General features: G+C 43.7%; 4 protein-coding genes across 6 annotated transcripts; 3 read left to right on the forward strand and 1 right to left on the reverse strand.

The window, feature by feature from the left end:
• The first annotated feature begins 194 nt into the window (after nt 1–194).
• Nucleotides 195–1,576, forward strand: ccdc103 (coiled-coil domain containing 103). The gene is made up of 3 exons (XM_047571938.1): nt 195–327; nt 858–1,006; nt 1,307–1,576. Exons 2-3 carry the CDS (start codon nt 861–863, stop codon nt 1,407–1,409), a joined length of 249 nt encoding a protein of 82 aa, XP_047427894.1. The 5' UTR covers nt 195–327; nt 858–860; the 3' UTR covers nt 1,410–1,576.
• Nucleotides 1,577–2,125: 549 nt separating this feature from the next.
• On the forward strand, nt 2,126–10,347 carry abi3a (ABI family, member 3a). 2 transcript variants are annotated; one of them, XM_047572950.1, is made up of 12 exons: nt 2,126–2,374; nt 2,672–2,822; nt 3,465–3,641; nt 4,335–4,511; nt 6,349–6,407; nt 6,495–6,548; nt 6,835–7,145; nt 7,376–7,516; nt 7,808–7,942; nt 9,161–9,301; nt 9,480–9,602; nt 9,686–10,347. In XM_047572950.1, the coding sequence occupies exons 2-12, from the start codon at nt 2,691–2,693 to the stop codon at nt 9,847–9,849; spliced, it is 1,614 nt and encodes a 537-aa protein (XP_047428906.1). In that variant the 5' UTR covers nt 2,126–2,374; nt 2,672–2,690; the 3' UTR covers nt 9,850–10,347. The 2 variants fall into 2 exon arrangements, with proteins under 2 accessions (XP_047428906.1, XP_047428907.1); XM_047572951.1 differs by lacking the exons at nt 7,808–7,942; nt 9,161–9,301 and having other exon boundaries at nt 2,130–2,374.
• Nucleotides 10,348–10,616: 269 nt separating this feature from the next.
• On the reverse strand, nt 10,617–12,132 carry ifnphi1 (interferon phi 1). Its single transcript, XM_047572952.1, has 5 exons — nt 11,985–12,132; nt 11,788–11,862; nt 11,504–11,659; nt 11,016–11,090; nt 10,617–10,931 (listed from the first exon to the last, which is right to left on the reverse strand). The coding sequence occupies exons 1-5, from the start codon at nt 12,114–12,116 to the stop codon at nt 10,803–10,805; spliced, it is 567 nt and encodes a 188-aa protein (XP_047428908.1). The 5' UTR covers nt 12,117–12,132; the 3' UTR covers nt 10,617–10,802.
• A 981-nt stretch (nt 12,133–13,113) lies between these two features.
• rdm1 (RAD52 motif containing 1) lies at nt 13,114–17,292 on the forward strand. 2 transcript variants are annotated; one of them, XM_047572106.1, is made up of 8 exons: nt 13,114–13,260; nt 14,435–14,538; nt 14,749–14,928; nt 15,066–15,194; nt 15,280–15,451; nt 16,503–16,610; nt 16,693–16,769; nt 16,850–17,292. In XM_047572106.1, the coding sequence occupies exons 2-8, from the start codon at nt 14,440–14,442 to the stop codon at nt 16,913–16,915; spliced, it is 831 nt and encodes a 276-aa protein (XP_047428062.1). In that variant the 5' UTR covers nt 13,114–13,260; nt 14,435–14,439; the 3' UTR covers nt 16,916–17,292. The 2 variants fall into 2 exon arrangements, with proteins under 2 accessions (XP_047428062.1, XP_047428061.1); XM_047572105.1 differs by lacking the exon at nt 13,114–13,260 and adding an exon at nt 13,822–13,912.
• Nucleotides 17,293–17,386: the final 94 nt, after the last annotated feature.

Consider the following 17,386-nt stretch of genomic DNA (forward strand, 5'->3'; position numbering starts at 1 on the left):
AATACCTTTTTTCGTCATATATTTAATACACACTATTAAAACTGTATGAAAAAACAAACGTGGAGTTGGAGTTTGGATATGTAGTAAATCTATTATAAATAAACGGAAAAGGGAGCATGTATTCTGATCACGGTGCTGTCATATGTTTATTTAAACTAAATCTATCCATCTTCACAAAACTAAGCTTTTTTCAGAGAAGCTTCACTGCGCATGCTCAGCCCGTCGTCGTGGATACGGTTTGTTGTTTCTTTCTCTCCAAAAGACTAAAAGCACTTGAACACACCTGAATTGAGAGGGACATCGGCACGAGGAGCGGATTAACCCCAGGTGAGCTGTTTGAAACACTTACCATGCTAAGCTAACATTAGCTAACAGGAGCTAGCAGGAAATCACAGTAGTCCGCTCTGCGGAGGTTAGCTGAGAGCTAACTAGCTTTGGAAGAACAGTTGGCTGCGGTCCGTTTTTTTCTGCGCGTCTACTTGTGTATTTACGGGACATGTGCTGGGAGTATATGTACAGTCAGTGGCTGGGAAAGGCCAAACGCAAAAAAACAAAAACAAAAGTGGTTTGGTGGATTCTGGTTCAGATTATAAAAGTCCCGTTTCGTTTATAGTTTACCGCAATTGCTGACTTGATTCTTGTTAACAACATCCCTCTCTATTACTGTTCAACGCCAGCCTGAGTTAACAATAACTCACACCTGAGACACCTTTTTTTTTTTTTTTACAGTAATTTTTTAACCTAATCTAAATCTTAATCTATATGTTGCTAGAAAAAAAGGTGAAATGTGACAGCACAACTAATGGCCTGTTAAACAGGCGTTTTACCTGTCTACTCTACCTGTCTTACATCATCAGGTGATGGCGACGTCACAGCGTGATGTCATTGACTTCTCTGCGTTGGAGAAGGAGCTGCAGGCGGCCGTGGACTCTGAGAGGAGACACGAGCGAGAGAATGAAGCCAAACTGAGAGCCGTGAGCCAGCGGGTGTCCTACGACCAGTTCAGGTAGGTCCAGGTCATGGAAGGAGCTCCAGGTCAGAGTGTCCCTGAGTCCTGGAGACTGTTTCTAAGGTCTCGAGGGTTTCACTGAACTTCTCTTGGGAGTTCAAGGCATTTCAGGTGACTGTGAACTAATATATGGTTTAGGGGCCTTTATAGGCTTTTGGTTCAAGATATGTAAAGGATTTTTAGGACATGATCTGGAAATATCTGAACTCACGATGTTTGAGAGCCTTCTTGGTTTTTTGAATTGCTCTCTGTGACCCTGCTGGTCCTTGATGTGCGTGCGTTTATGTCTTTATTCAGAGACCTGGTGCTGTCCTGCCACCTGAAGCCTCTGGACAAGAAAGACAAAGACGGGGGTCCACGGAAACAACCCTGGAACCCGGTCGCCCCGAGCAACAAGTGATGTCTGGTTACCCCGAGCAGCGAGGAACTGTTTGTGTGATGCAATCAATCAGTTTAAATGTTTGTTTTCTTGTTGGTTCTTCAGTTTCATTGGAGATGAACAAACCCAGATGTAAAAAAATTAGCACAGTGTCAGTTTTTTCTTAAAATAAACATAATTAAACAGTACTCTGGTGTATGCTTGTGTCATTGGTGTTTCTTCACCTGCTTGTACGCCTATTCACATTTCAGCATGTGAGTTGTGAGAGCAGCCGGTAAGATATGATCATACAATTGCACCGCTACTACTCTTCCTTCCTTCCTTCCTTCCTTCCTTCCTTCCTTCCTTCCTTCCTTCCTTCCTTCCTTCCTCCATCTGTTTTGATATTGATGCAGTCTCTCATGTGTAATTCTCACACTGACCAGAAGATGGCGCTGAAGACTCACTACTGAGGTTCGTTAACGGTGCAGCAGCTTTAGTTCAACTCAGATAACACGTATCGTCTGGTTTTAATACTTTTTAATTTAAGTAGTTCTTGATGGACTTTGTTGCGCTGTTAGCTTTCTGGCCGACTTACTGTTTTTAATTATTTTTTTTCTTTCTGGTTGCTAAAGTTTCGGACATTCTGGCAGAAATAGAAATGACTAAATGCTCTTTATCAAGAGCGTCCTCACGCTGATGTGAAACAGGAAGTGGTGAACACTGAACAGGTTCACACACAGAGTTGCAAACACCGGCAAGAGGCTCACTCTGACGTGTCAGTGGATACTAAAACTGAGCGCACCATGAGAGTCCGAAAGCTGTTTATTTTTTTTTGTGCATGAGACGGTTCCGGTAGTAGAGGTGGGGTGAGTTATCTGTCAGACAGAGAGGATCTTTGCAGCAGGTTGAAGAAACAGAGGAAATTTGGGGCTGCAGAGTGAAGTGAGAGCCGGAGACTTCATCAGAGCTCTCAACACCCAAACGTTCTTCTTCTGCAGCTTCTGGTAAGTGTTCACAATTTACTTCCTCTACAGTTTAATCAGCTTATGACTGATTCGCAGTATTAAACTGTGCTGTGTTGATCCTCAGTGTGACATCAGATTTAATGTGGATTAATTTACACTTTCAGTAAAAGTAAAATCGTATCTTCTGCTTGAGTTGAACTTTGTGGCCACAGTAAAAGAGTTCTGTTAAGTTACACAACGAGAACAAGTTGTCTGGTCTAGTCTAGGTCAACTGGTCAGCTCCTCCAGAGGATACTGAAGGTTATTTATTTGGTTATTGATTGATTTTGACTTCAGTGTCAGCTTCAGTAGAAACATGAAGGAACAGAACGTCAACGAGGAAGTGTTGAAGATTCTGAAAGAAGCTCCGGATGCCAGAAAAGCTCTCCGGGAAAACTATACCAACCTGCTGAATGTGGCCGACTACTGCCACAACAACTACATACAGGTGATACTAATACAATAACAGCATACTAGTACTATTACAACAACTACACACAGGTACTACCACTTCAATAACTACGTGCCGGTATTACCACTACAGTAATACATACTTGTACTGCTACAATAACTGCATTCAGGTTGTACAAGAACTACATACAGGTGCTACTACTACAATAACTGCATATTAGTACTACTACAACAGCTACATATAGGTACTACTATTACAATAAATTCATACTAGTACTACTACTGCAACTACATGCAGGTACTACCACTACAATAACTACATCCAGGTAGTACAACAACTACATGCACTGACTGCTAGTACAATAACTACTAGTACTATAATAACTACATAATCGTACTCCTACAATAACTGCATACAGATACTTCTACAACCACTACATACAAGTACCTCCACTACAATAACTACGTGCTAGGACTAATACAACGTACATGTACTACCACTACTACATGAGTCTTTCTCCTAAGCTAGAAATAAAATGTTCTCTTTGTTCTCAGTATTTAAGCTAACAGATGATAAAAAGTTTCACTTTGTCGTTAGTGGCTCTGCTAACCTTCGCTGATATTGTCGGTTTGTGTCTTGTATTCATGCTAAACTAAGTTAACCCTTCCCCTTCGTCAGAATCAAGCAGGCGATGGCAGCTTGAAAGCTTTGGAGGAAACTAAGAAGTTCACCACCCAGTCACTGGCCAGCGTCGCCTACCAGATCAGCACCCTGGCCAACACCGTGTTGAGTCTGCTCGACGCTCAGACCACCCAGCTACGCCACATGGAGTCCTCCATCAACCTGATTGGTCAGGTGAGCCAGGCGGCCTGATGGACTGAATCGAGAACTCTTTAAAAAAATAAATAAATAATAGGAGCTGTATAATCATTACAGGAAGTGGAAAGAAGGTGTTTGTTTCTAGATATCTGACCTTCATTAAGATCGCCGTGTTAAAAACCACCGTCACGATTTAACAGTTTGTGGGCCCCTTAATGTTTCCGCTCTCTTAGTACTGAGAACAGAACATGTGTCATTCTTTGTGAGGACCAGGTTATTGATCTGTGTGACGACATTATTAAAGAGAATCTGCTCCTCGCACTGAGACACACTTCTAAAGGTTTGTGTGTGTGTGTGTGTGTGTGGTGGACCGACTGAATGAACTGAATGAATGAATGGAGCCTCTGTTTTCTGTGCGCTCTGTTTCCCAAACTACTACGGCTGCTGCTGCTGCTGAGATGAAGAGCTGCCCAACATGTAAACAAGGCGCTCTGCAGGGAGGGCAAATTGTTTGTTTTTGAGCAGCAGAGCCGTGAATCTGTTCTGTCCCTCAGATATCTGTTAATTAATCCACACAGCTTCCTATAAAGCAATAATGACCATTTCTGATATTTCGTATCAATCGCTGTTATCACTGGTATGTTTAATTCTCTTTAAAGTTTGTCTTTAGTTTACATGTATCTGACGACCTAATCTTTAATCTGTCCTCAATATGTCCTCCGTCCTCAGACAGTGGAGATGCACAAGGAGAAGGTTTCTCGGAGGGAGATCGGCATCTTCACGGCAGTCAGGCGAGTCCCACGCAGCCACAAGATCCTCCCTCCTACAAACGTACAGCCCCGCCCACCGTACAGCCGCCGACCAATCAACTACCAGCAGCTGGACGAGGTCGGCCACGGCATGAAGGTAACCGCGATCCTTCGACTGGTGTGTCAGCGCCCTTGTGTTCTTTGCTGAAACTCACCCAAGCCGCCAGTACCAAACGTCGGTTAAAAATGCTAAAAATGACACAGCGTGTGTTTATGGTGCGCAGCAGTTGCTTCAGTTTTGCCTTTGAAGAAGTTTCGTTGTCGAATCAGCATTACGAAAAGGGCTCACAGAGCAGAAGAGACAAACTAAAGCAGAAGTGAAGCTTCATTCTAGAGTCTATTGAGGATCCGAACAGGATGTGTCGGCGGCTGCAGGAACCGCAGAAGCAGAAATGACGTGACAGATTTGTCAGGCGGACGCTTTCCTCCTGTCAGTGTCAAAGCCCTGCAGACTCATATACACAGCCTGGCCAAAATAAAGCGTCGCCACCTGGATTTAACTAAGCAAATAGGTATACTGCATGGGCCATCATCTTTGAGCTTGTAACAAGTTACTTAACCCTTACTGATGCATGATTCTCATTTCTTAATGTTGAAAGACGCATCCCATGGTGGTGGAAAAGATGTCAGTTAGTTTTGAGAAAGCTCAAACCTTTGGCATGCATTAACCAGAGAAGACACCTAAAGAGATTGAAGCAGAAACTGCTAAATCTTAAAAACTGTCTAACGCTTTATTAAAAACGGGAAGGATAGCGGGGAAAATATGTGATCGGAAAAAAGTCTTGATTGAACGTGACCGGCGATCACTTAAACATTTGGTGAAATCAAATTGAAGAAAAACAACAGTAGAACTCAGGGCTGTGTTTAATAGTGAAAGTCAGTTCATTTCCACGTGTGCAAGGTGAAGGCAACTCAAAGGATTGGGACCGAACAGCTGTGTAGTGTCAAGAAAACCACTAATCAGTGAGGCTAACCAGGAAAAAAGGCTTCAGTTTGCTAGGGAGCATAAAGATCCAGATTCAGGATTCTGGAGCAGTGGAAGAAGGTCATGTGGTCTGGTGATCTACCCTGTTCTACCCAGAGTGATGGGGCATCAGGACAAATGAAGTGATGCCCCATCATGATCCTAGTGTCTTACTGTACCAGCCTGTGGGGGCAGTGCTATGATCTGGGGTTGCTGCAGTTGCCCAGGTCCAGGTCCAGCAACGTTATGTCCAAGGAATGAGGTCAACCTGAATATACTGAATGACCAGGTTATCACATCAATGGATTTTTTTTTGGATTGACCACCACAGAGTCCAGACCTGACCCCCATTGAGAATCTTCGGGATGTGCTGGAGAAGGCTTTACACAGTGAAGATGAATGCAACACTGGATGGAAATAAGTCTTGTGACACTTTTGGCTGGACAGTGTATATTCTGCAGTAGACTGCACTACACTGCTGCAAACTAAGCCGCCTTAAATGACTGGGAACTGACACGTCTGATTTGTTGCTTTCATCGCGTCACCTGCACACTGCAGCTGGTTTCACGACCTCACTTGTATACGCCCTGGTGTTAACACTTCTGTGAGTTGGTTGTTCCTGTATCTGCAGTGTGACAGCACCCTGGGAGATATTAAAATCAAGTATATTTATTCTCTGCGTCTTCAGCTACAAAAAACAAGAAGTGCTTTTATAAAATTCTCACCCAACAACAACTTCATTCCTCTGTCTTTGTGAGGACTCCAATTCACACTGACTTCCTCATTTACCAAAAAACCCGAATAACTCTAAATCTCCCGGACACACACACACACACACACACACACACACACACAGTGAGCCGGGGGTCTTTGTTGACCGTGGGAAAATGTTTGGAGAGACTAATTAGAGCCGCTGAGGCCTGGGAGGCGGTATTATTGCTAACACTGGTCTCTGTGTGTCCTCCACCAGGTCTCTGGGACACAGTTGGACAGAACTGGATCAATCCGTAAACACGGAACCTCCTTCAGGTCCTCATTCACTCTGTTGATGCCACTTTCTGTTCTCTCTTGTGTAACCAGAAGGCTGACTGTGCATTCATGTTTGTGCATTTCAAGGTCCAACAAGCCTCCAGAGCCGGTCCAGTGCCCAGTGGCGCCCTCTGCTGGCGGGTAAGAACCAGCCTCAGCACTTCCAGTTCCTATTCCGACTTCAGTTTCCGAGCCTCAATTGCAACACTGGGTTTTTTTATGCTCTACGTTTTATTGTCAGGCTTGTAGAAGTACATGTATACAGCCTGTAGTATATGTTCAAGCACCCCCACCTCTTTTTAGAGGTTAAATTAAGTTACGATAAAATACATCAACAAGATGCTGGGGCAAAGTAAAAAAGTGAAGTTTATTCAGAAATTAAAGAAATGAAATCCAAAGGCAGCCATGTTGTTTTCGATCTTTCCAGCTCCAGTTTTGGGAGACCCGTAGCTCCACCCACTATCCCCGCAACCTTGCAGTCTCCACCTGGGTGTGACGTCATCACAGCACTCCTGGATGACGCCCTGCCCCCTCCTCTGACTGAGATGTTACCACAGGATGATGAGGTCATGAGCTCCTCCGCCATCCCCCCTCCACCTCCTCCTCCTGATTTCTCAGCAGACATGGGAGCCCTGGCTCCTCCTCCTCCACCGCCTCCTCCACCTTCAGCAGCTCTGGCCAATCAGTGCGCTCCTCCTCCACCACCGCCCCTAGCCCCGCCCCTCAGCCTCGAGACAGGTGCGGACAAAAGAAATTCCAAATGATTTACATCCACAGATGTTGCTGTGACAACTAAACTGAATTGCTATATTTGCATTGCAAACAATACTGGTTTATAGTTTTATTGTAATGATGTTTTAACTTCGTTGCCATAAACCTCAAACACTTGCACCTGTTAAATGGGAACCAGTTGAAATTTGTTGTTTAGTGACATCATGATGACATCACATCTCCTCCCTCCTGGTTAGTGGTGGAGGAGACTGTCTTCTCTCCTCCCACTCTTCCTCCTCCTCCCCCTCCTCTTTCTGATGACGACGGTTTCCCGCCGTTGCCCGGTGATGGCTCGGAGTTGCCAGCCCCGCCCCCTCCACCCAACCATGAAGTAGACGGTACCGTTCTTTAATACTGAGCTGTCTGGTTATTACTGACGTTTACCGACTGTTACATATATTCACTGCAGAATCACTTCTCATGTTGACATCACAAGAAACAGCTGATATTTGTTAATGGGCAACATCTACACACTTCCATACAGCCAAGGCTGAAGCTGCCAACTGAAATCTGACAACTGCATAACTGAGCAATTTAAGCCTGTACCTCTTCTTCTGTGGTATCTCTTCTCTCTCGTGTTTCCTTCTTTGGTGGTGTTTTCTCTCAGCCTTTCTCTGTGGTCTTTGCAGTGACCCTCCCATCCAGGAGGAGTCGCCACCGCCGCTCGCCCCCCGCTGCTCGCTCTGTTTCTCTGAGGGTCCGCTCAGGCCCCGCCTCTCGCTGCCGCTACACTCGCTCCCTCTTCCTGCCCGCTGTCCAATCACGTAAGCTGTTGGAGGGCCACGCTATCGTCCGATAGTAACTCATGTAAATCAGCAAGAGTCAGGCTGGAGAACGTTAAAGGGGACCTAAAGGGGAAATGAAGCACTCAATCAAGTAAAGCGCATTTCTTTAGACGGAGTACCGCTCTTATCAACGATAACTGACAAATATTAGCTTGTAAGGAAAAAATACGGCGGCCATTATATGTTTTTTAGCATGGGTGCCGCTATCTTGCTATACTGTGGCCGGTGACGTCACAGGGTTGGTTGTCCTGTAAAATCTCTCATATACATTTAGCATAAAACTGATTTCTTCACCAGTAGGCTTCCGTTATGTAAGCAGTAAAAAACAAACAAACAAAAAAAAACTAATGATAGCAACAGTCATTGTTGGTTAACGGCCATTAGCTTAAACTAGCAACAGCCGCGGTTTAGCTAGTAATTTAAGCCAATGGAGCAAACATCAGTTACACAAAAACTATACCTATAAAAGTTAACAGGATATATTGTTTGCACTGTTTCTAATCAGATTTCTGTATCTATCCAACACCACGTAGCATGTACTTGCAATAACCGCATTTTAAAGTGTGGTTCCAGCTAGCTTGGTTTACCTGCTACAAATGGTGCGTCGTAGCGTTTTTGGTCAGACGTCTTTCTGTGAAAGCATTGCCACTTCCTGGCACACAATGCCGAAGGTACGCACCGTGGTGATACAGGACAGGCAGATTAAATGGTCCAACAGATGAACTCTGAAACAGTAATATCAGTGTACAATATCCACACTGACACCAGGTAGTGTTGCGAACAGCCTCTTCTCTCCAAACCCCCAAGTTTTACGACTCTTAGCGATACCACCACTCAGTTTGAACGCCATATCGGTTCAGAAGAGCTCAAGATCTCTGTTAATTTCATCGTCATCGATTTCCAGCAACCTCCAGAGGGATCCAACGAATCCGGTTCGATTACGCCTCCCCATAATTTCGACTCCTTAGCAGGAAAGTCAGGTGGAAATAACGGGAATAAAAACTGTTTAAATCTTTGATTTTAGCAACTTTTTAATATTAGGCTTCAGCGAGGTTGCTTGGGAACGTTCTAACTTTACTAGTAATCAGATCGTGCGATGGTCAGTCCTGACGTAGTGATCACAGATTGCGATTGAAGACGGATGCTCACTCCTTCTGATTTTCTGACTTGCTCCGCTTCTCTCTGTCTGTGTGCCAGTCATGATCCCCCCTCCTCCATCCTACCCTCCCCCCAGTGCCCCTAACCCTTCTTCCTCTTCCTCCTTCACCCTGCGCCCCCACTCCTCCTCCTCCTCCTCTTCACCTCGGCTCTGCTTACCTGCTCGTCTGGAACACCTGGGTAAGACAACTTGGAGCTAGTGATAGAGAGTTAGTCAATGTGGAGGTAGAACTGTTAGTGTAGTAGTAGTAATTATAGTTTAGTCCGAGTAGTATAACAGTATTACTGCATCAGCACACGCAGAACCTGCTCTGTTGGAGCTCCGCCTCCACGGACCTGACTGGTTGTGTTCCCTTAGATCTGGTGGTCCCAGCCCCGCCCCCTATGCTCTTTGATGACTTAGGATTTGATGACATCATGCCGCCCGTCCCTCCTCCAGTGGACTACGACCCCAATGCACCCCCGGGCTACTTGGAGAGAGGTAACGCTTCAGACTTAGAGGCATAGAGGCAAGCTCTTCCTCCATAGGTCGAGGCTCTAACTCCTGTTCCTCTCTCTGTCCAGTCATGGCGCTGTACAGCTACGAGGCCTCGAAGCCCGATGACCTGTCCCTCGCGGAAGGTGACATCATCTACCTGACGCATCGCCACGCCGACGGCTGGTGTGAGGGTGTCCTTAACGGCAACCACGGCTTCTTCCCTTCAAACTACGTCCAGCCGTGCGACTAGGCGGCGCCACGCCCTTGCCTACGTTGCCATGGAGACAGTGTTGAAGAGCTGAACTGATCAGACTGATGCTTTGACCCTTCCATTGACAGATTGGTTAAGCCTCCTTTAAATCACTGTAAATTTGTTGATTACATGCACGTTAGTCGTATGACTGAGGATTTCCTGTTAAAACGAGCCATGTGTTTTCTGTTTTGTGGCTCAGTGAAATACTTTTTTTTTCCGAAGAACTCAATTTTTAATCAGTTTTGTGACTGATGATGCTATGGGAATGCTATGAAGTCATCCTGAGCTGTCAGTCAGATTTCTCCTGATGATGAAGAAGAAGTCACCTAAGATTGTTATAATATAGTCATATTACACATTACAGTTTCATAATGTCGTGTTAATGTATAGACTGCATTCTGTTTGTGTTAGACACTTTTCTTATCATTCAAATCCAAAATGATGCAAACTCACAGATCAAATAAAAGACCCTGCTTACCATTCATTTATCACAAACTTTATGTTTGGGCCTCTGTATTTCTGAAAGCTTTCACACGACCTCATTCGCCCAGTGCCAACATTGTGTTACCTTCATGTTAGTGAGTGTAAAAGTAAGCAACGTAAGCATAGGACTTAATGCTATTTCAGCACTGAATGAGTCAGGGAGCCAACCTCAGATCCTTTGAAGAAGTTCAGACTGTTGTGTTTAGTTTAGTTCACATAATTACTAATTACCATTTAAACAATTAAAAAGGCTTTACAAAACAAGGGAAATCTGATTCAGATTGTGATCAGCAGGGATGACTTTATTGTGCACGATGAGTTACAATTCAAAGTAAAAAAAATAAATATAAATAACTATAAAAATATAAATAATATAAATAAATAAATAGTATAAATAAATAAATAAAAGTAATTAAAACCGGATCAGTGAATAAATAAAAAGACAGAATCAGCAGAAAGACGCTGCATTAACACTGCCGTCGGGTTGTTGTAGAGCGCCCCCTCCTGGCTTTGATGGAGGCCACCACAAGATCCAGTTGCTGCAGGTGCAGTTTGGTTTGCTGCCTGAGCAACTCCCAGGATGCAGCGCTGCCGTCCTGCATACACAAAAATCCAGTCAGTACACACAAAAGTACAGTAATATAGAGTCGTGCAGTTAGTAATACACTACTTGTTCTCACCATGCTCTGCAGGGTATTCATTCTCAGTTTCCTGAAGTACCTCCTCAGTTCTCTGTTTACCCTCTGTGTCGACACCTGAGGACAAAAAAAAACACCTGAGGTTAATTTTCTGTGTTCGTAGTGAAGCCTGGAGGTGAACATATAAAATGAATGGTTCGGGATGGGATGGCACTAAAAGGGGATGAAGTTGCAGTTCATACAATGGTTCCACTTCATCACTCAGGGCTGAGTTCATTTAAAGCATCAGTGAAAGGGGTTGAAGTGTGAGTCCTGTGAGACCCCAGTAACACTTGCAATGTGGGAGGAGTGTTATCACTAAAAGGAGCTGAAGTGGCGGTAGATGTCATAGCTTTAGCACGTTTCAAGTTTCATATGGCCAGTAAAGGCACTGAAAGGAGTTGATGCGCTCTGAAAATAAGTAGAGTCTAAAATCTCAGTCTCGGCTAAACTAAAAGCACTGAAAACAGTTGTAGTGACTGTCAACTCACGCAGCTGTTGAGTTCGTCTATCTGTCTGTCGATGCTTATCAAGAAGTGATCGGTCTTGGTGGTGTCCCAGCCAGCGGATGAGATGTTGTCATGGCGGTAGAGATCTAAAATGAGCTTCAGAGTGTCTCTGATGAAAACCAGTTTGTGAGACTCTACCTGGAGAGGGGGAGGCAAACAACATTTCAGCCGGTTAAAAGGTGATTTTCACACAGGTACAGAACATGAGATGAAAGCAGTGGAAGTGTCAATAGATCAACCAATAGATCAACCAAATAACTGCTTACCTCAGAGTTAGCTGCGCTGCTGTAGAGTTTGTATGGAAAGGGAACGCGACACTCATCATCAGTGATCGGACCACCCTGAAAGATGAACACTTCATTTAACCACATCATACTTCACTTCACCTCACTTCAAGCAGCAGGGTTACACCAACTCTAAAATCATCTCAGACAGCTTGTCCAGTACTGAAGTCTGTACTCACCATGCTCTCAATGAGAGTAAGAGAGCTGCTGCTCAGTTGATTGTAGAGTCTCAGCCAATCACTGCAGAGTGCAAAGGTGAGGGAGTTGCAGAGGACGTAGAACAGACCCATCTTGGTGAACATGGTGAACATAGTAGAGTTGATGAAGATTCTGAGCTGAGTGTCTGTGTTTCTACCATGCTGTTACTGATCGGAGGTATTTTAACATGAATAGGAAACAGAAAAGAGGCGGAGTGAAAAGGCAAAATTTCCAAATTTGTTTCCATTCGCGCTTTCCACACAGTTCGGGCATTCGAACTGTACAAATGGATGGATTTACAGTTTATTGACTAGAGAGTGAGCTCGGGGGTGTCAAAGTCATTTTAGTTTGGGGGGCCACATACAGTTTAATCTCAAAGGGGCCAGACAAGTGACACAAGAACAGTAACACAATAGCGTATAAAGAACCTCTAAATAACAACTCCAAATATTTCACTTTGTTTTAGTGCAAAGAAGCACAAGTATATGATGAAAATGTTTACATTTAATTAACGGTAATATGGTGAAATAACTGGACATTTAAGAAAATGAAGAGAAATTCCAGTATAGTATAGTATAGTATAGTATAGTATAGTATAGTATAGTATAGTATAGTATCTATCTCTTGGCCTGTGAGCTGTAAAAAAATAAATAAATAAAAATAATATATATATATATATAATATTATATATATATATATATAATAATAATATATATTATATATATATATATATACGTGTTTGAAACCTGTTTATAGAGAGATCAATTTATTAACTACAGTGATTCGTTCATCAATTGCAAAGCAATTAATTTATTAAATACATTTACAACGATAACTCTTTTTTGATTAATACAAAGTGATCAGGTTATCGGCTCATTGATTACGAAATGAACGGTTCACTGATTGAATGACCAGCTTTCGCTCTCTCTTTTCTTCCTGCTCTGAAAGTCCCTTCACTTTCATTCTCCAAACGGCAGAGGGAGTGGCATGGCACAGGCAGCTTTCTCCACTTCACCGGCCAACCAATGGGCGTGATCATGTGGTTTTACGCACCAATAATACACTAACGGCGGAAAGTCCAAAAGCAAAGACATTCTTTCTAAAATCCATGGACACTACACATGCACAGGGCTCCGTCGCACCTTTTTTTCCCTGTAGTGCGTTTTATCTGGAATTTGACTGACAGCCTCGTTTTCACTTTCAAGTTGTTGAAACACTCTATGACGTCGTAGCAGGCTGAACAGCTGGAGGCAACAGGTATTCACTTTTTGTTTGTATTTTCCTTTGTAAGGCTTTTAATTGTAAAACCCCTTATATTATTTTAATAATATAATAAGCATAACAACATATCTTATTATTATTATTATTATTATTATTATTATTATTATTATTATTATTATTATTGTTGTTGTTGTTATTATTAGCTTTAACCCTTTCATGTACGATGTCCACTTGAGTGGACCGAAATAAAAATATTTTTTTATCATAATAAATTGGAGTTTTTTTTGGCAAAGGTGCACATAGTCCACTAAAGTTAATAATTGGTGTAAAAAAAAAACACACAATAATAATTTGTTCTTTTTATACCTAAAGATAAATAAAAACAAAAAAATCCTGACTGAGCCTTTTTATAATTCGTGCATGAAAGGGTTAATAGAGGTAGTATTGCTGTTGTTGTAATTATATAAATACAGTTGCAGAATTATGTATTTTTTACTGATTGATGAAACGATCATGAAAAAAAAATCATTTATTCAATTTGGTAAAGCTGTGTTAAAGAACCCCCTGATTGGTCCCTTAGAGATGTCGTCACTCTGCTTCCTCATTGGCTGCCGCAGCAGACTCCGCCCATTAGCGGAAGCGCGGTAAATCCAGTCCGATGGTTGTTATGTTGTTGTCTTTTGTGTCGGTGAGTAAAGTTGACGCAGTTTAAAACGCGGACAGATGGATATTCATGTTTTGCCTCACGTCAGCTTTCTAGTCTGAAAGGCACCGTTCCTAGGACACTATTCCTAGTTTTCAAACAGCTGTAATACGTTTTATCGATAAGATAGAACTTAATGAATCACGAAGGAACTTTCTGAAGGAGCAAATAACGATAAACAGAACAAACATTACAGTAAACTACTCCCTACTTTAATTTTTATTGTTAAACGTCCATTATGTTGTGCCTTTACATTGAAATAAATTACATTATCCAGGTCTTGTTCTCGTGTTCAGCCCACATCTCGCTGAGAAATCACAGCTGTTTCCGGGTTGTGAAACGAGTCCGCTCTGCTGATTGCCTAAACTTTCATTTCCTCATTTCCTCTGAAATGTCGTAGTGTGTGTGTGGTAAACGTGTCTGAGCTGACACGAAAAAAAAAAAAAAAAAAAAAGCCGAGTCTGGAGAGTTTTGAAGGTACATTTCTGGGAACGTGTGTGCGTGCAGGTGTGATGGAGGTGGACATCCTGGAGTTCAGGGTTCCTGTGGAGAACAACAAGACTCTGTTTGTGTGGGACATCCAGCCGTCTCTCACAGAGGCTCAGATCTATGTGAGTCCAAGCTGAACCACTTCAAAGTTGTTAATGTTTTTTTTTCTTTTTATTCAGTTTAAAGGCAGCATGCATTTACATAAAACACGTAAAATACACAACACCTAGAGCTAAACAATGAGTACAACTACCAGCACACAAGACCACACACAACATAGCCACGTGGTAAAAACGTCACACGCCTGTCACACATTCACTTGTTGTTGTCAGGACGGGCTGTTTGCCGTCTTCTCGTCCTTCGGTCCTCTCTACTTGTTGAAGGTGTCTCCTAACGCTCCCCTCCACCCGCCCGGCTTCTACGCCCTCATCAAATTCTACTCCGCAGCTCAGGCCTCGAAGGCTCAGCGGCTCACCGATGGGCGCCCACTATTCCAGAGCTCTCCGCTCAAGGTCAGCACTCACGCATGCCGGCTGAAGCCGCGGCGCACCACCACCACCACCCGTGTGTGCGCTTTTTGCCTTTCTGACACATCGATTAATCGCTGACATTGTGCGTGATTACCTGAGACCCACCTGTTTGTGTTCAGGTGAGGCTGAGCTCTAAGCAGACTCCTCACTTCCCGTCCAGCAGCAGCCAACATCTGAGCCACAACCGCTGCCTGGAACTGGCCAATCACTGCCTGGGATTCAACGGCTGGACCTCTGACATCGTCACGGTGAGGAACGCGCCGCGTCGTCCTTTTCATCCGGGCGAGGGCGTGTGAGCGCAGGTGATTTATGCTTTGTGTCTGTCCTCCTCAGTTAAAGGATCTCGCTAGTGAAGATGATGATGATGATGATGATGAGGTGGAGGAGGAGGGGGGAGTCACTCGGAGGAGGCTGAGGTTCGGCTGCCTGATGCAGGTCTCCTTCCCTCAGCACAGACAGACGAGCAGGGGAGCAGCAGTGCTGGAGGAAAGCTTCACCTGCACAGGTGAGGTCTTTATAGGAATGAAAACTGCAAATTAATGAAATAGAAACCTGTTGTTAGGTGGTCACAAAAAGGGCTGAGCGGTATAACGGTTCATATCGAATACCAGTGGGGTTTTTTTCATCATGATATAAATTTTTAATATGAGATAACAGAACGTTGTGCCTCGAGACACTGTTTGCGACCGAACCATTTCTAATGTAGCACTTCTAAACACGCGACTGTGTCACTGCGACGCGCGGTGAAGGTAGGACTGTCTGAGAAATGAAGCAGCAGAACGAGAGGTGGCGTGTCGGTTGTTTGGGTTTTTTTTTTTTTTTTTCCTCAGGTTGACCTGTTCCCCGACTAAAACTGTCCCAGAAAATGTCCCAGATTTTAGCTTTTTATCAATGAGAAAAAAATGCTGCGCGCACATTACAGTTATTACGGTAGCCAGTCGCGCTGCTATTGACGGCTATTACAGACATAGCGATTTAAATATGAATAAATATGTCAAAATAAAAGAAAACGTCATTGTCCCCGTTTATCGATTTCATATTTTTTTTTGTTTTGTTTGATTTATCTCCGAGCTGTAAATGCCCTGGGTTTCCACATCAGCAGGCAGCGCTAACACGGGGCCGTGCAAACCTGTTTTACTACTAGTGTGGAATCATTCCACAGTATTTACTCATCATCACAGTAAAATAGTCCATCCTTAGTCAATCTACTGCATTAATTCCTCTCTCAAGCAGCAGAAAATGTTGTGAAAACATGATTGTGCATGAAAAAAATAAATAAATACTGTGATACTGTCAAAAACATGATATACATTTTTGGTCATACCGCCCAGTCCTCGGCCCAAACTGGTAATTCTGAACCACCGAAACATTCATTAATTTTCCGTACCCACTTGTCCTCCCGGGTGCTGGAGCCTATCCCAGCTGTCACTGGACGAGTGCGTGTTTAACAATTAAGGTTCTACGTACTGACCGATGGAAACACTTGCTTACACACACATTTGCATACAGACGAGGATTTAAACTCTCTCTCTCTCCTGCCCGCTCACCACCCTCAGGGCCAGATGTTGCAGCTGTTGTCCTCCAGAGACGCTGTAAACTGCAGAGGCTGGTCAGAGAGAGAGCTCTGGTTCAGGCCTTCTCCGCAGTACTGCTCATACTTCTAGGTACAGTAGTTCCTCCCCTGAGTCTTTGAGCTGCTGCTGTCTGTGTACATGCAGCCTGTCAGTCATCACTCTGTCTCTGTAGGTGACGGTAAAGTGATGGTGGAGGTGAAACGGCCCCCGGATCAGTTCGTAGCCGATCACGCCGACGAAGTCCTCCAGGTAAACTCACCTGTTCCCGGTTGACGATGATGATGATTATGTGTGTTTGGTGTAAACAACATGTGTGATGTGTATATCAGGTGAACGAGTTTCCTGCTCGTGAAGACGAGATCGAAGATGATGAGTGGGATCTCACTGTGTCATAGACTCCCAGAGCGGTGCACGATGGGAGTCACGAGAGGCTTGCGAGGCAGTGATTGGCTGTTTCGGCTCAGGTGACGTGTTGCGGCGTTCCACACGGGACGCCCCGAAGCTTTTGTTGCAGGGACAGAGCCGCACAATCCAGCTGCGCGACTGAAAGGCTGACGGTATTTGTTCTCGGCTGTGCAGATGCTTTTTTTCCTGCCGCTTGAACAGTCTGACGTGTACAGACAAGAACGTGGAGCGAACAGGAAGAAAACTGTGAGACTTGTTACACTGAAAAGCATAACATAAAGATGTAAATATTCAATTTGTTAATTCTCTCTAAATGTTTCAACGATCTTTTTTTGTCTTTGTTTCAATAAAAGGTTTGTTAATGTTCTTTCTTTGTCGTTTTTATGCCGACTTTTACTGACTATAAAGTTGTTTTGTGCCACACTATATTAATAAGGATTAAAATACTATGAGTTCTTCTG

Source organism: Mugil cephalus, chromosome 20 (assembly GCF_022458985.1).
Source record: "Mugil cephalus isolate CIBA_MC_2020 chromosome 20, CIBA_Mcephalus_1.1, whole genome shotgun sequence".
Classification (NCBI taxonomy): domain Eukaryota; kingdom Metazoa; phylum Chordata; class Actinopteri; order Mugiliformes; family Mugilidae; genus Mugil; species Mugil cephalus.

What these genes read in the sequence shown, in the direction of transcription:
- rdm1 (XM_047572106.1), top strand. Translation starts at nt 14,440, where the DNA reads ATGGAGGTGGACATCCTGGAGTTCAGGGTTCCTGTGGAGAACAACAAG. An exon ending in GGACCTCTGACATCGTCACG is followed by an intron (nt 15,195 to 15,279) that starts GTGAGGAACGCG and finishes TGTCCTCCTCAG; the next exon opens with TTAAAGGATCTCGCTAGTGA. An exon ending in GGAAAGCTTCACCTGCACAG is followed by an intron (nt 15,452 to 16,502) that starts GTGAGGTCTTTA and finishes CACCACCCTCAG; the next exon opens with GGCCAGATGTTGCAGCTGTT.
- ccdc103 (XM_047571938.1), top strand. Translation starts at nt 861, where the DNA reads ATGGCGACGTCACAGCGTGATGTCATTGACTTCTCTGCGTTGGAGAAG. An exon ending in GTGTCCTACGACCAGTTCAG is followed by an intron (nt 1,007 to 1,306) that starts GTAGGTCCAGGT and finishes GTCTTTATTCAG; the next exon opens with AGACCTGGTGCTGTCCTGCC.
- ifnphi1 (XM_047572952.1), bottom strand. Translation starts at nt 12,116, where the DNA reads ATGTTCACCATGTTCACCAAGATGGGTCTGTTCTACGTCCTCTGCAAC. An exon ending in TTACTCTCATTGAGAGCATG is followed by an intron (nt 11,863 to 11,984) that starts GTGAGTACAGAC and finishes TTCATCTTTCAG; the next exon opens with GGTGGTCCGATCACTGATGA. An exon ending in GCAGCGCAGCTAACTCTGAG is followed by an intron (nt 11,660 to 11,787) that starts GTAAGCAGTTAT and finishes CCCCCTCTCCAG; the next exon opens with GTAGAGTCTCACAAACTGGT.
- abi3a (XM_047572950.1), top strand. Translation starts at nt 2,691, where the DNA reads ATGAAGGAACAGAACGTCAACGAGGAAGTGTTGAAGATTCTGAAAGAA. An exon ending in AGGTCGGCCACGGCATGAAG is followed by an intron (nt 4,512 to 6,348) that starts GTAACCGCGATC and finishes GTCCTCCACCAG; the next exon opens with GTCTCTGGGACACAGTTGGA. An exon ending in ACCCAACCATGAAGTAGACG is followed by an intron (nt 7,517 to 7,807) that starts GTACCGTTCTTT and finishes TGGTCTTTGCAG; the next exon opens with TGACCCTCCCATCCAGGAGG.